This window comes from Hibiscus syriacus, unplaced genomic scaffold (genome assembly GCF_006381635.1).
Source record: "Hibiscus syriacus cultivar Baekdansim isolate YM2019G1 unplaced genomic scaffold, ASM638163v2 tig00110879_pilon, whole genome shotgun sequence".
In the NCBI taxonomy this organism is placed as follows: Eukaryota; Viridiplantae; Streptophyta; class Magnoliopsida; order Malvales; family Malvaceae; genus Hibiscus; species Hibiscus syriacus.
Genome location: NW_024062895.1, coordinates 44,761 through 57,532, shown reverse-complemented (window position 1 = coordinate 57,532; position 12,772 = coordinate 44,761). Strand labels below are relative to the sequence as shown.

Below are 12,772 nucleotides of genomic sequence, written 5' to 3'. Positions count from 1 at the left end.
AACCTCACAAGACAAGATGTTTGCACAATTCTAGAACAAAGAAAGAACACTAAAAAATGAATACAATTGAGCACAACAAGTGTTCTTGAAAGCAAAATGAATATTGAATCAAAATTTGGCTTGAAATGCTCAAACTTGAGGTTTGATACTTTCTCTTTGATTCTCTAGCTTCTTTTCGATTCTCTAGCTTTTCTTCTTAATTCTTGTTGATCAATGGCTCCTAAGCTTGTTTAAATACACCTTGAATCACTTCTGAACGTTGGGGATCATTAATGAGTCAATAGAGTCGTTATTGTGTAATTATCATTTAAAAATCTGGTTGGGAGCGTGTGTGCATCGGTATACCATCAAGGTGCATTGGTACACTATGTGTAAATTCAAATATTTCGACCGTTGTAAGACTTTGTGCATCGGTACACTTGGGGTGCATCGGTACACTAATTACATTCGATGTTTCAAAAGAGCCAGGAGTGCATCGATGCATGGTCTGTGCATCGGTACACAAAATGCATTCGATGTTTCAATAAATTCAAGAGTGCATCGATGCATGGTTGTGCATCGGTACACAAAATGCATTCGAAATAGGGTGTGCATCGATACATCAAATAATGCATCGATACATCCCTTTGAAAATTTAATTTTTGGCTCGCTTTTGGTTCAAAATACTTTATAAAATTGTTTCAAAAATAATTAAGTTTAAAACACAATTTTACACTTTAGTAAGGATTGAAATTGATCTTTGAAAAACTTGGAGTAATATTTTGAAATTCGAATAATTGAATCGAATATACTTTGAAAAAGATTGTAAAATCTTAAAATTCATTTATATTTAATTTGTTATATCAAAACATCAAAATGTTTTCAACATTTTGATTACCCTCCCTGAATGGTATATAAGAACTTTAAAATGGAATTCAACAATTTTGTATTATAGTGATAAGCATTCCCACCTGCTAGCTTTTCATAATACTAGCTTGTAAAATAAATTTTGAATATTAAATAAATGTTTAAAAATCGTTTTAACAATGTTGTTGTAGTATAGTGGTGAGTATTCCCGCTTGTCACACGGGCAATTTGGGTTTGATCCCAGCTACGGCGTTTTTGTTTTTATCTTTTTTCCGCAAAAAATGGCAAATATTGTTGGGATTTTCAATGACAACTTGCTAAGGCTGGTCTATTTACTCCTTCGAGAGTGGCTGGTTTCATGGATTCTGCTCCTTTTCTTATGCCATGTGCTAGTTCCTTGAATCTGAAACTAAGTCCAATAACTTTTCATCTTCATTCAGATGTGTTGATAGGCAATATCTTTTGTAGGAACTTTTCATGGCAAAGGGTGTGATTACTGTTACCATGTTCAGGTCCCATGATTTCTACTGCATTTTCTTTCATTTCAATCTTCTTTTGGTCTCATTTTTCCAGCAATTGCTTTTCCATAAACCTTATAATGATGCAGAAGCAGAAGGAAGTCATTGATTTACTCACGTTCCCTTATTCTTGGAATCTTCTTTCTCTACTGACCCTCCTCGGATCCTTAAAATTGCTCTTTTAGTTAAGAAATGGACTCATAGATCTCGTGCACCGGGAGGGGGGGGGGGGCTCGAAAATCATGCCTTGACTCTACACCTTGACCGGAAGACCGTACGATGTGATCCACACCGAGAGCGTCGGCCTGTTGCATACTCGAGCGAAGAATGTGCCGAATCTAGCTGTTACTTGGCATGGGATTGCATAAGATCTGAATTTGAAGCTTTGAAGCAAATATTCATGGAAAATAACACATTCCAACAAATTGTGGAATGATGGCAGAGCAGTATTGGAGAAGAAAGGCAAGACCGCAGGGAAAGTGGGATGCAATTGTTCACTGCCACTAAAATGGCAGCTGCATATGAAGGACTATCTCTGCATATCAAAGGAAGGATATTACACATACCAAAAGTCCAGTTAATCAGCTTAGTAATGCTGGTTCCACATTCATGTTATAATATTATAGTGTTTGATTGGTTGTGACATTAAGGTTTTTTTTAATAACCATTTGTATTTGATTTATAGGACAATTAATTCAGATCATAAATTATAGAAATTTATAGTAGGGACATGTACAACATTAAGATTTAAACCTTGAGTGCTATTTAAGGGATCTAGCGTCTTATTAAGATAGACCAACATTTTTATAATTTTCTTTGAATTATCATACAAAATGAGACATTAGATCTCTTAAACAATGTTTAGAGTTTGAATCCTAACATTATAAATAAAGCATGTTGGAATGAAATGATTGATCTCATTATAAATTTCTCCAATAATCTATTTAGATTAGTCATTCAATAGATTACATACTTATATATATAAAAGAATATTACAACTAATCAACACTAAGATAATTATACTTAAGTTTTATAATTTTTATAATTTCTTATAGATATTTTAAGATTCTTTTAGAATTATTATAATTTATATTATAATTTTTTTATTATTTATATTCAAAAACTATATTTGTATACTTCTGTATGCTCTTAATTATTTTTTAGTTTTCATTTTTCCCTTAATTTTTTGATTTTTAGAAAAATATTAGAGCTATTATAAATTTTATTATTATTTTTTTATTTATAAGTTGAATTAATTTTCTATATGATTTTTTATTTTTCAATCATTTTAAAATAAAATAAATTTTAAGATGTTCAATCAGCATGTTCAACGATCAATAGAAAATACCTATCATCTTGATAACGTTCAATCTATATAAAAACTTAGTTGAGATACCATTCCATTTCAAATACTTCTTTGATAGCTGTTTTTAAAATTAAATATTAATTGATATATCACTTCACGTGTAAACTTATTTAAGTATTGTGTGCAATTAAATAATCAAATTTTAGATAATTTTTTTTTAAAAGTGAGAAATTTGATGTCATAGTTACAACTTTTTATATTGTTGTTACTAAAACAGAAACAAGATCAAAACGCAGTGACTAATACTGTTGTTTATCCTGAAATTGTAGCGTATTACATTATGTGTATTCATTCATCCACTGTCGCAGCATAACAGCTGCCATGCCAGCCTGATTCTATTCATATTTGTACATTTCCGATTTGTCATTTTTCCAACTGCCCACTTAAACGGCACCGTTATACGTCATTTCCCTCACTAAAAGCCAAAAATCGTATCTATATATTAAATCGGCCGTTTCAAAAATCAAAATCAAAGTCCCCCTTTTCCACCTCTCTCCAATGGTCATCGTTTTTTCCATTTCTTTTCAGTCCACAACTCTTCCTTTTACTTAATTTCCTTTTTCTTTAAACTTTCAGTATAATTTCTCCAAAACTATATTTTCTTCTTCTTCTTCTTCTTCTTCTTCGATTTTCTCTTCTCGATCTATCCACTCCGAGTAAGTTCAATAGCTTCCGTATCTATGTTTTCTTCTTTTCTCTTTTTAGATTGATTGATTTTTTTTGGATCTTGCAGGTTTGAGAGAGAAGGGGAATGGCGCATAGAGTAGATCACGAGTACGATTACCTGTTCAAGATCGTGTTGATCGGCGATTCTGGAGTTGGAAAGTCGAATATTCTCTCTAGGTTCACCAGAAACGAGTTCTGTTTGGAATCTAAATCAACAATTGGCGTCGAGTTTGCTACTAGAACCCTCCAGGTTTATCATAGTTTCAATCAACTCAATCATTGATTCGTCTTCGTGCATGTTTACTTTTTCCTGCTGAAAAATTAGTTGTTCTCGAAGTTCCTTGAATTTTGAGTGATAAATCATCCTCTTGATATTTTATTGTCTTAGAAATACTTATGATCTAATTTACTTCAGGGGAACTTTGCATGATTAAGTTGACCGTGAACTTTATGCTACTTAGTTGCATAATTAGGAGTATCTAAAAGAGACATCTCAGTAATGTTAAATTAGGAATCCGATTGCCTTTTCTTGCTCTATGATTTTAAATTTTGAAGTTTGTTTAGAACACAACGTAGTTAGGCAAGAAAAAAAGATGATCGGAGAGTGATGATCGTCGACTTTAGCATTGTAGTTTAGTTCAGAAATATGATATGAATATAGGAATTATTCAGTCTAATTTTTAGTAACAGTTTCTACATGTAAGAAATGTGGGAGAGTTGATCAATTCAAAGCATATTGAATTGAAAATTAAGTTATTATTATTGATCCAGGCCTTTATTATGCTGTTTTATTCCAATGTTAATAATATGGAATATATTGTTGTTTCTTACGGACTTATGACATAATTGATTTGGTTCTGAAAAAGTCCAAACTGTGATTTGTTGGCTTGTCATTGTAGAGTTGTTAGGACCCCTTAATATGATCCATATTTTCTACCCTTTAATCCAAAGTATTTTTTTTATCTTTGTTAGTTAGTGCTCATGGTTATGCAGTTTGGTAAACTGTTGGTTTTGCTTGTATTATGCAACTAATTTCTATCATTTTTCATGATTTAGGTGGAGGGAAAGACTGTTAAGGCTCAGATTTGGGATACAGCAGGCCAAGAGAGATATCGAGCTATCACTAGTGCTTACTACAGAGGAGCTGTTGGTGCTCTTCTTGTCTACGACATAACTAAGAGGCAAACCTTTGTTAATGTTCAAAGGTGGCTGCGCGAGTTGAGGGACCATGCAGATTCTAACATCGTAATCATGATGGCCGGAAACAAATCCGACTTGAATCATCTCAGAGCGGTTTCTGAGGAGGATGGTCATGCTCTAGCTGAGAGGGAAGGTCTTTTGTTTCTCGAGACGTCGGCACTGGAAGCAACAAACATCGAGAAGGCATTCCAAACCGTATTGAATGAGATTTACCATATCATAAGCAAAAAAGCATTGGCAACCCAGGAAGCAGCTGCTAGTGTTGCGCTTCCGAGCCAAGGAACCACCATTAATGTCTCCGATGCCTCAGGAAACACTAAAAAAGGATGTTGTTCTACTTAACAAGGTGGTAGGTTATATTTGAGGAAATGAAAAAAAATCGTTAGCAAGTTGTCCTTTTTCTTTTCCCCTTTTTTTTGGCTGAGAAAGATACATGTAGAATACTGAGCTTTTTTTTTTTTGCTTTCTAAAGAACCATCTTGTTTGTTAGTTGTATGATAAGGCCGGCTTATACTTTCGATCTTAGCAACATAGAAGCATAATTGGTTATTTTGATGGGAAGTCGCTATTAGAAACATAGAAGCATAATTGGTTATTTTGATCAAGTCTTTAACTTGTAATAATAGTGCCTCTCCTTTTATACTTCATATTTTGTACTTTAATGGTTCTGAGAATTAAAAGGTTCAAATTAGAACTGACAATTTGGCCAATTGGGTCTATTTGAGTTGGATTTCGTGTCCGGTCATTTCAAATTTGGTTGAGTTTGGGTTTTATTTTTAGGTTTTGGTCGAGTAGATTCGGATTAAACTTGATTGAGTGAGGTTTCCGGGTTCGGTCCAAATTTGGCAGGTTTGATTCAAATGGATCTTTCATTGAATCAGTTGTAGGATATTGGCTTTGTTAAAATGAAAACAAAACAAAAAGCTCAACAAAGTAAAGAAAGATGTGCTAATGGGGTAATAAATTAAGAAGTTGATATGCATACACTTGGTAGGATTCGAAAATCCGATCTTTCCTGTCACTGACACCTTGTTAAAATTTACCTCTGTTATAACTGCTCGATTTGTACAGTTATGTGATGAATTTTATATGTTTTTTCACAGTAATCCCTGATCTTGCTAATTATCTCCTTAGACTCGACTCCTGGCTTAGCAGCTACATGGCAGGACAATACAAGTTTCCCTACAGTTACTGCCCATACGTGGAGGTCATGAATGTCTTCGACTCCATCGATACCCTTGATACCACTTTCCAGGATCTCAATATTAATGTCTCTCGGTGTCCTTCCCATCAATATATCGAAAACATCTCTAAGCATCGGTAGAGTGGTACTTAGGGCCAACGTTGAGAAGACAAGGGTGCAGAGTAGATCAATGATCAACCACTTCGGTTTTAGCCAAATAACAGCTCCGGCAATCATCACCCCGACAGATTGAATTAGGTCAGTCACAACATGCAAGTAAGCTCCTTGGAGATTTATGTTCAATATCTTCTTCGTTGTACTACTTGGCACTAGACTAGTTTCATCTTCCTCGCCTAACTCACAAGGTTTACCACTGTCATGGTGATGGCAGTGGTGATGACTGTCCCTGAAAACATGGTGACTGTGGTCGTGACCCAGCCAAAGGACTAAAATTGAGTTGATAACAAATCCAAGAGCTGCAACTGCAAACATGAGTGCCCCATTTACCTCCTTTTTATCGTGGAGAAGCCTGTCAAGCGCCTCATAAATTAAGAGTAAAGATATGAACCATATGAGCTGCACAGATATAAGAGCACCCAGGACTTCAAGACGACTGAATCCGAAGGAATGGTATGATGTTGCCTTCCATGCTGAAGCCCAGACCGTGAAAAGAGATATGGAGAATCCAGCAACATCAGTGAGCAAGTGGGCAGCATCTGTCAGAACCGCAAGGCTATGAGCTTTCACTCCACCAATAATCTCTACTAATATCACCATAAGATAGAAAATAATAAGCCCAGAAAGTTGGGATGCCGACTTCCATCGTTCCTTTGATTCCAAAATAATGTTTTCTTGCAAGGAAGTAGAAACAGAGAAGCATTTTGACTCTACTGGAATCAAAATGACAGTGTTTTCTTCAGAGATCAGTGGCAACTCGTTTTTCATTTGATCCTTAAATCTCAAAATGGGGTCTTTTTCAGCATTCATCCTCCTTCACAACAGGACCATATTGAGTCAAACAAATAAACAAGATGAAGTTAAAACCCTTAACACAAAAACTTTAGATTAAACATCTTGTAAAGATCAAGGGCATCAATAGAAGCTCGGAGCAATCGATCAATTCCTTTTGAGTTTCACTCACAGTTTTAACTTGATGGAAAGTTTCTCCAAATTTTATGCACAACCAAAGCTCTTAAATCAACAGGACTGAACAGCCAAAGAACTAACAATATATATCATCCGTCTCTTCTAAATTAAAAGACAGATCAGATTACACACAATAGCTCACAAACTAAACCAAAAAAAAAAAAAAAACTATGCTTATTGATATCCACCTCCTACAAGAACATAGGCTCAGCCAGCCAGATCAATTTTCACCCTTCAGATACTACTCAAGTCACACATCAAAATCAACATGAGAAGCCCTTATCTATGCGTCAATATTGTTCTTTTAATCTTTGCAGCTTCTCAACTCAATATAATAGAACAACTATAGAGGGGACTTATATTTTACTCTCATAGTGACAGGCTAAAGTTAAATTCAAAAGGTGAATTGATGCATTAAATGTAATGCTAAAGGTATATATGCACCCCAAAATTTACTTCTCTTGTATGATAGCTGTTAATACTTTTGAACCTCAAACTTCTCAATAACAATCATATACTGAAATTTTTTTCTCGATTTTCTTTTTGGGTTCTTCTTGTTCCTTGACTTCACATCCCTCCAAGTCGATGCATAAAAACCTCAAGCATGAAATTGGTAAATTGAAGGTACTGAATTTATTCATTCAATGTTGAAAATTTCAGCATATGATACACAAACCTAGCAAGGTAACTGGCCATGAAATCAAATCCACAAAGAAGACAAGTCTTTACTTACTAAGGCATTAAAGATACATGGAAGAGGGGGGAAAGAGCTTAAGGTTGTGTCGAGACATGGGAATATGGGTTTTGATTTTAAAAGTGCAGTTTTGTAATCAAATTCATAAATTTGTTAGAGATCCCTATTCAATGATGAATTTGAGAATTTGAAATTATATGATGTATGCATTTCCTTGTCACAGTTTACATAAATAACAAATGAAATCTAAATTTCGTATTCCCAAAATGCATAAAAATCCCCCCCCCTTTCCTGTTCCAGCTAAACATATATCTCTATAGCTACAATTCGAGAGCAACAAAACAAATACACATTCCACAAAATCTCATGAGAAACGCTAAAAAGAACGGATAAATTTACCAGAGAACCAGAGCTGAAGGATCCAGAAAAGAGCAGAGGTCCGATCATGAAAGGAGACAATTCAAACAATTTTGCTGTATAGATTGGGATTAGGTCAAATTCTATAGAAAAAGGGAAATTTCTGATGTGGGAATCAGCAATGATGCAGACATTGAAACATTATTGGGAATCAGCAATGATGCAGACATTGAAACATTATTACGAGTTTCCAGAAAATAATATATTCCTTCTCATAAGACGTATTTTGAATTTATATAGACTTCCTCACTTTTCAGTTCCGCAAGAAATGGAAGGAAAGCTTACATTACACGCGCCAAAAATCGATTGAAATGGATTCTGCCGACCAGCCTGTTGTCCCCTCGTATAAATAACAAAAAGAGAAAATCGTCTCAGTGGCCAAAAAAAAGTTATAATATACGATTTTAACCAACTTTTTTTGGATTTGCCAAAATGACCAACAAAATCGCAACGCGAAATAAAAATCGCAACGCGATCCCCAGAATCGCAAATCAGTTTCCAAAATCGCAACGCGATTCTTGAAAATCGCAATGCGATAGTACAAATTCGCATTGCGATTTTCCAAAATCGCAACGCGAATATGAAAATCGCAACGCGAACACATAAATCGCAACGCGTATCCGTAAATCGCAACGTGTATCCGTATATCGCAACGCGTATCCGTAAATCGCAATGCGTATCCGTATATCGCAACGCGTATCCGTAAATCGCAACGATAATCCGTAAATCGCAACGAGAATCTGTAAATCGCAACGATAATCCGTAAATCGCAACGAGAATCTGTAAATCGCAACGATAATCCGTAAATCGCAACGAGAATCTGTAAATCGCAACGATAATCCGTAAATCGCAACGAGAATCTGTAAATCACAACACTGAAATTTTGGGTATATAACACTGAAATCATAAACTAAATCCCTAAATCGCAACTCATTCCATCTCCATCTATCACTCTCTCCGGCGACATCCGTTCCTATATCCAACGACATCCTTCCCAATCCGGCAACAGGTTTTAGTTTCGAGCTCGTCTGTTTAGTAAATTAATTTACAACCATGAAATCATCTAATGTTGATCATGTTTGGATAGATTTGTGTTTTGGAGGGTCATGGGATAATGTTCATGGTGTTTTACAATATATGCCTTTACCCATGAATCTTCAACTAAAATTGTCTTTACAAAAGTTAACTTATGAAACTCTAATGCTACGTGTTTCAAATAAATTGAATTTAGAGCCCCTAAGTGGATTTAGGCCATCTTATCAGAGAAATGGTAAAGTTTATTGTTAACCGACAATGAAGATGTTGAACGATTCATTGCTTACATTAGTGTTTCACAAGATGATGTTACATTGTATGTTGTTGAACCTAGAAGTAGTATTGTTGGGTCAGTAGCGGGTAGTAATCAACTAAGTTTTTCTCAAAACCCACAACCTTTCTCTAATCCAAATCCCAATCAACTTTCAGCACCAAATTCCGGTTTCGTATTGACCAGTTAGACGATGATGAGCCAACAGAAAAAATTGTGAGTACTAGTCAGTATTCGAAATTTGGTCTTGGTCAATATCCGGACTTTGATATTGGTCAATACACGGATTTTGATGATGTTTCAGAAGAAGAAACAGACCCTGCGTGTAATGATTTTGATATTGGTCAATACCCGAATTTTGATGATGAAACAGCCGTTGCCGAAGAATGTATTGTTGATGATAATGAGGAGGAAGTTACGACTGTGAATGAACATGTTGAACATCCATTTGTAATTCATATAATCCTGAAGAAGAAAGAAGAAGAAAAAATCCCCGAAGAAAAGAAAATGCCACGGGCGTATAACTGGAATATGCCAGAATTACTTCAGATACCGGAAGAAGAGTTGGTAAAGAAAGCAGTTGATTGTTACACAAAAGTTATTCGTATCAAGAAAGATGATTGTTTTGATACAAAGGAAGACTTGAAGATAGCTTTGTATACGAAATGTGTGGAAGATGGCTATCAACTAAAAGTTAACAAATCAAGCAAAGATCGTTTCGAAACAAGGTGTATGATTGACAAAAACTGTATGTGGCGAATGATTGCAAAGAGAATAAAAGATTGCGAAATGTTTCAAGTTAGGACTTTTATTGATAAACATACATGTTCAAGAACCCAAGTTTTTCCTCACCATAGACAGGCAAACAAAAAGGTGTTGGGTGGTTTTCTGGCTGAGTTAATGTTTTTGAATGGCAGGGTATATCGGGGACATGAAATTATGACTGACATGAATGCTCGGTTCAAGATTAGTATATCATATTCTCAAGCTTGGAGAGCCAAATGTTATGCCTTGGAATTGTTGAGGGGGTCGCCAGAAGCATCGTTTGCCCAACTGCCGGCTTATTGTCACAATTTAAAGCTGAAAAATCCTGGGTTAGTAACTCATATCAAAACAGATAGAGATGGACGCTTTGAGTTGCTGTTTATCGCCATTGGTGCTACGGTTAGTAAATCAATATAATTTTGTTGACTCATTTTTGTTAGTTACATGCATTCACATTTAAATGATTATATTTCTTGTGTATATTATTTTGTAGATTCGTTCGTTTATTACTTGCATGCGCCCAGTTATTATAGTTGACGAAGCACATTTGAAAGGTCGATACCTTGGAGTAAACTTATTAGCAGTAGCCATGGATGCTAACAATGGGATATTGCCAATAGCTTACGGGGTTGGCAAATCTGAAACCTCTGATTCATGGACATGGTTTATGGGGCATCTTAGGGATTGCATAGGTCCTATTAGCAATCTGACAATCATATCTGATAGGGCAAACTCAATTGACAACGCTGTTAGAAGGTGTTTCCCAGATGCTTTTCATGGACTTTGTGGTGTTCATTTGTATAGAATCTAAAATCAAGGTCTGCTGGTATAAAAAAGCACAAATGGACATACTGGAAGGCTGTAAAAGCTTATCGGGAAGTGGATTTCAATAAGCATATAAATTGTTTAAGACGTGTTTTGCCTCAGTGTGCTCAAACACTAGAAGATGTCGGGTTTGAAAGATGGTCAAGAGTACATCAACTTGGAGCAAGATATGGTTTCATGACGTCTAATAGTGCAGAATCAATCAACGCTCTAAGTCGTCATTCCCGGAAATTACCCATTACTATGTTAATGGAGTTTTTTCGAGCCTCTATTCAACAGTGGTACTACAAGAAAGAAACCATGCAGGTATTATTTCTTTGAATTCGTAACTTATCATATTTATATATTTTACTAAGTATTGTTTATTTAAATTTACAGGAACATTGGAACATCGTGTACACCATGGACTGAAAAAAAGATAACGAAACGTGTTGTGAAGTCAACGTCATGGAGAGTTGAACCATGTTCAAACACTTTGTTTCAAGTACTGGATATAACTTAAATGGGCTAGTCGATCTAAATGCAAAGACGTGTAGTTGTATGAAATGGAAACACTGGTTATCCGTGTGGCCATGTTATAAAAGTTGCTCTTCATTTAAACCAAGATGATTCAAGCGCATACGCTATGGATTGCTACACTACAGAAGTTTATCGACAGACTTATGCCGAGATTGTCTACCCTATTCCACATCCTTCTGAGTGGGACATACCAGATGACTTACAAACAGTTTTGCCACCAGCCATGGACAGAAGGCTACCTGGCCGACCAAAAAGTCACGATCGTATACCGTCTAAGGGTGAAGAGAAGAAGAGATCGACATGTAGTCGGTGCAAGGAAAGTGGTCATACAAGGTTGACATGTGGATCACCAGTGCCATCAAAATCATCTTTTCCTCTACCAAAATATGGATCCTCATCAAAATCACAATTGGCTTCACCTTTTGGGACTGTTAACTTAGGTGATTTTTAAATGCAAACGTTGTATTATGTGGATTTTATGTGTGAACTTTTAACATTTTCAGTTGAATTAATGACTCAGGCCAACCATTTTGACTTAACCAACTCTTGTTATTCAGTTGTTATCACTATTAGGCATGCATTTGACTATCGCAACACGGAAATTACAATCGCAACGAGAGAATCGCAATGCGAAATGAAAATCCCAACATGAAATCGCAATGCGGAAATGAAATCGCAATGCGAAATGAAAATCGCAACGAGAGAATCGCAATGCGAAATGAAAATCGCAATGCGAAATGAAAATCGCAACGAGAGAATCGCAATGCGAAATTAAAATCGCATTGCGATTCTCCCGTTGCGATTTTCATTTCCGCATTGCGATTTTCATTTCGCATTGCGATTCTCTCGTTGCGATTTTCATTTCGCATTGCGATTTTCATTTCGCATTGCGATTTTCATTTCGCATTGCGATAGTCAATTTTTCCTTCAACATAATGCAGATTGAAATCAACAAAATCAACCATTACATTTCAATCAATTAAACAAGCACAAATAAGAATTATATTCGCATCAATTACACAATCAACTTTTACAAATCATCTTTTACAAATCAATTAAACAATCAAAAAATAAGCAATAATTCTTATTTCCGATCATCTACTATTGAATCAACTTTTACAAATCAATTAAACAATCAAAAACAATCAATTAAAACTATTGAATCAACTTTTGCAGCCATACATCATTTTCACGCAGTTCACTTCTGAGATTAACCTGCAGAAACCAAACATTTGCTCAAACACTTTCTACACATCTAAAACCTACAAACATCAAATTATTGAATTCTAGGTACTTAACCAAACATTTTCAAACCAAAAGT

At 35.4% G+C, this 12,772-nt stretch overlaps 2 protein-coding genes across 2 annotated transcripts; one reads left to right on the top strand and one right to left on the bottom strand.

Moving 5' to 3' along the window:
* The first annotated feature begins 3,214 nt into the window (after window positions 1-3,214).
* On the top strand, window positions 3,215-5,121 carry LOC120144076 (ras-related protein Rab11C-like). Its single transcript, XM_039158230.1, has 3 exons — window positions 3,215-3,386; window positions 3,464-3,646; window positions 4,453-5,121. Exons 2-3 carry the CDS (start codon window positions 3,482-3,484, stop codon window positions 4,936-4,938), a joined length of 651 nt encoding a protein of 216 aa, XP_039014161.1. The 5' UTR covers window positions 3,215-3,386; window positions 3,464-3,481; the 3' UTR covers window positions 4,939-5,121.
* A 417-nt stretch (window positions 5,122-5,538) lies between these two features.
* LOC120144029 (metal tolerance protein B-like) lies at window positions 5,539-8,034 on the bottom strand. Its single transcript, XM_039158192.1, has 2 exons — window positions 8,019-8,034; window positions 5,539-6,770 (listed from the first exon to the last, which is right to left on the bottom strand). The coding sequence occupies exon 2, from the start codon at window positions 6,764-6,766 to the stop codon at window positions 5,645-5,647; it is 1,122 nt and encodes a 373-aa protein (XP_039014123.1). The 5' UTR covers window positions 6,767-6,770; window positions 8,019-8,034; the 3' UTR covers window positions 5,539-5,644.
* Window positions 8,035-12,772: the final 4,738 nt, after the last annotated feature.

Coding starts and splice junctions, on each gene's coding strand:
- LOC120144076 (XM_039158230.1), top strand. CDS start 3,482: ATGGCGCATAGAGTAGATCACGAGTACGATTACCTGTTCAAGATCGTG. Junction 3,647..4,452: donor TTGCTACTAGAACCCTCCAG/GTTTATCATAGT, acceptor TTCATGATTTAG/GTGGAGGGAAAGACTGTTAA.
- LOC120144029 (XM_039158192.1), bottom strand. CDS start 6,766: ATGAATGCTGAAAAAGACCCCATTTTGAGATTTAAGGATCAAATGAAA.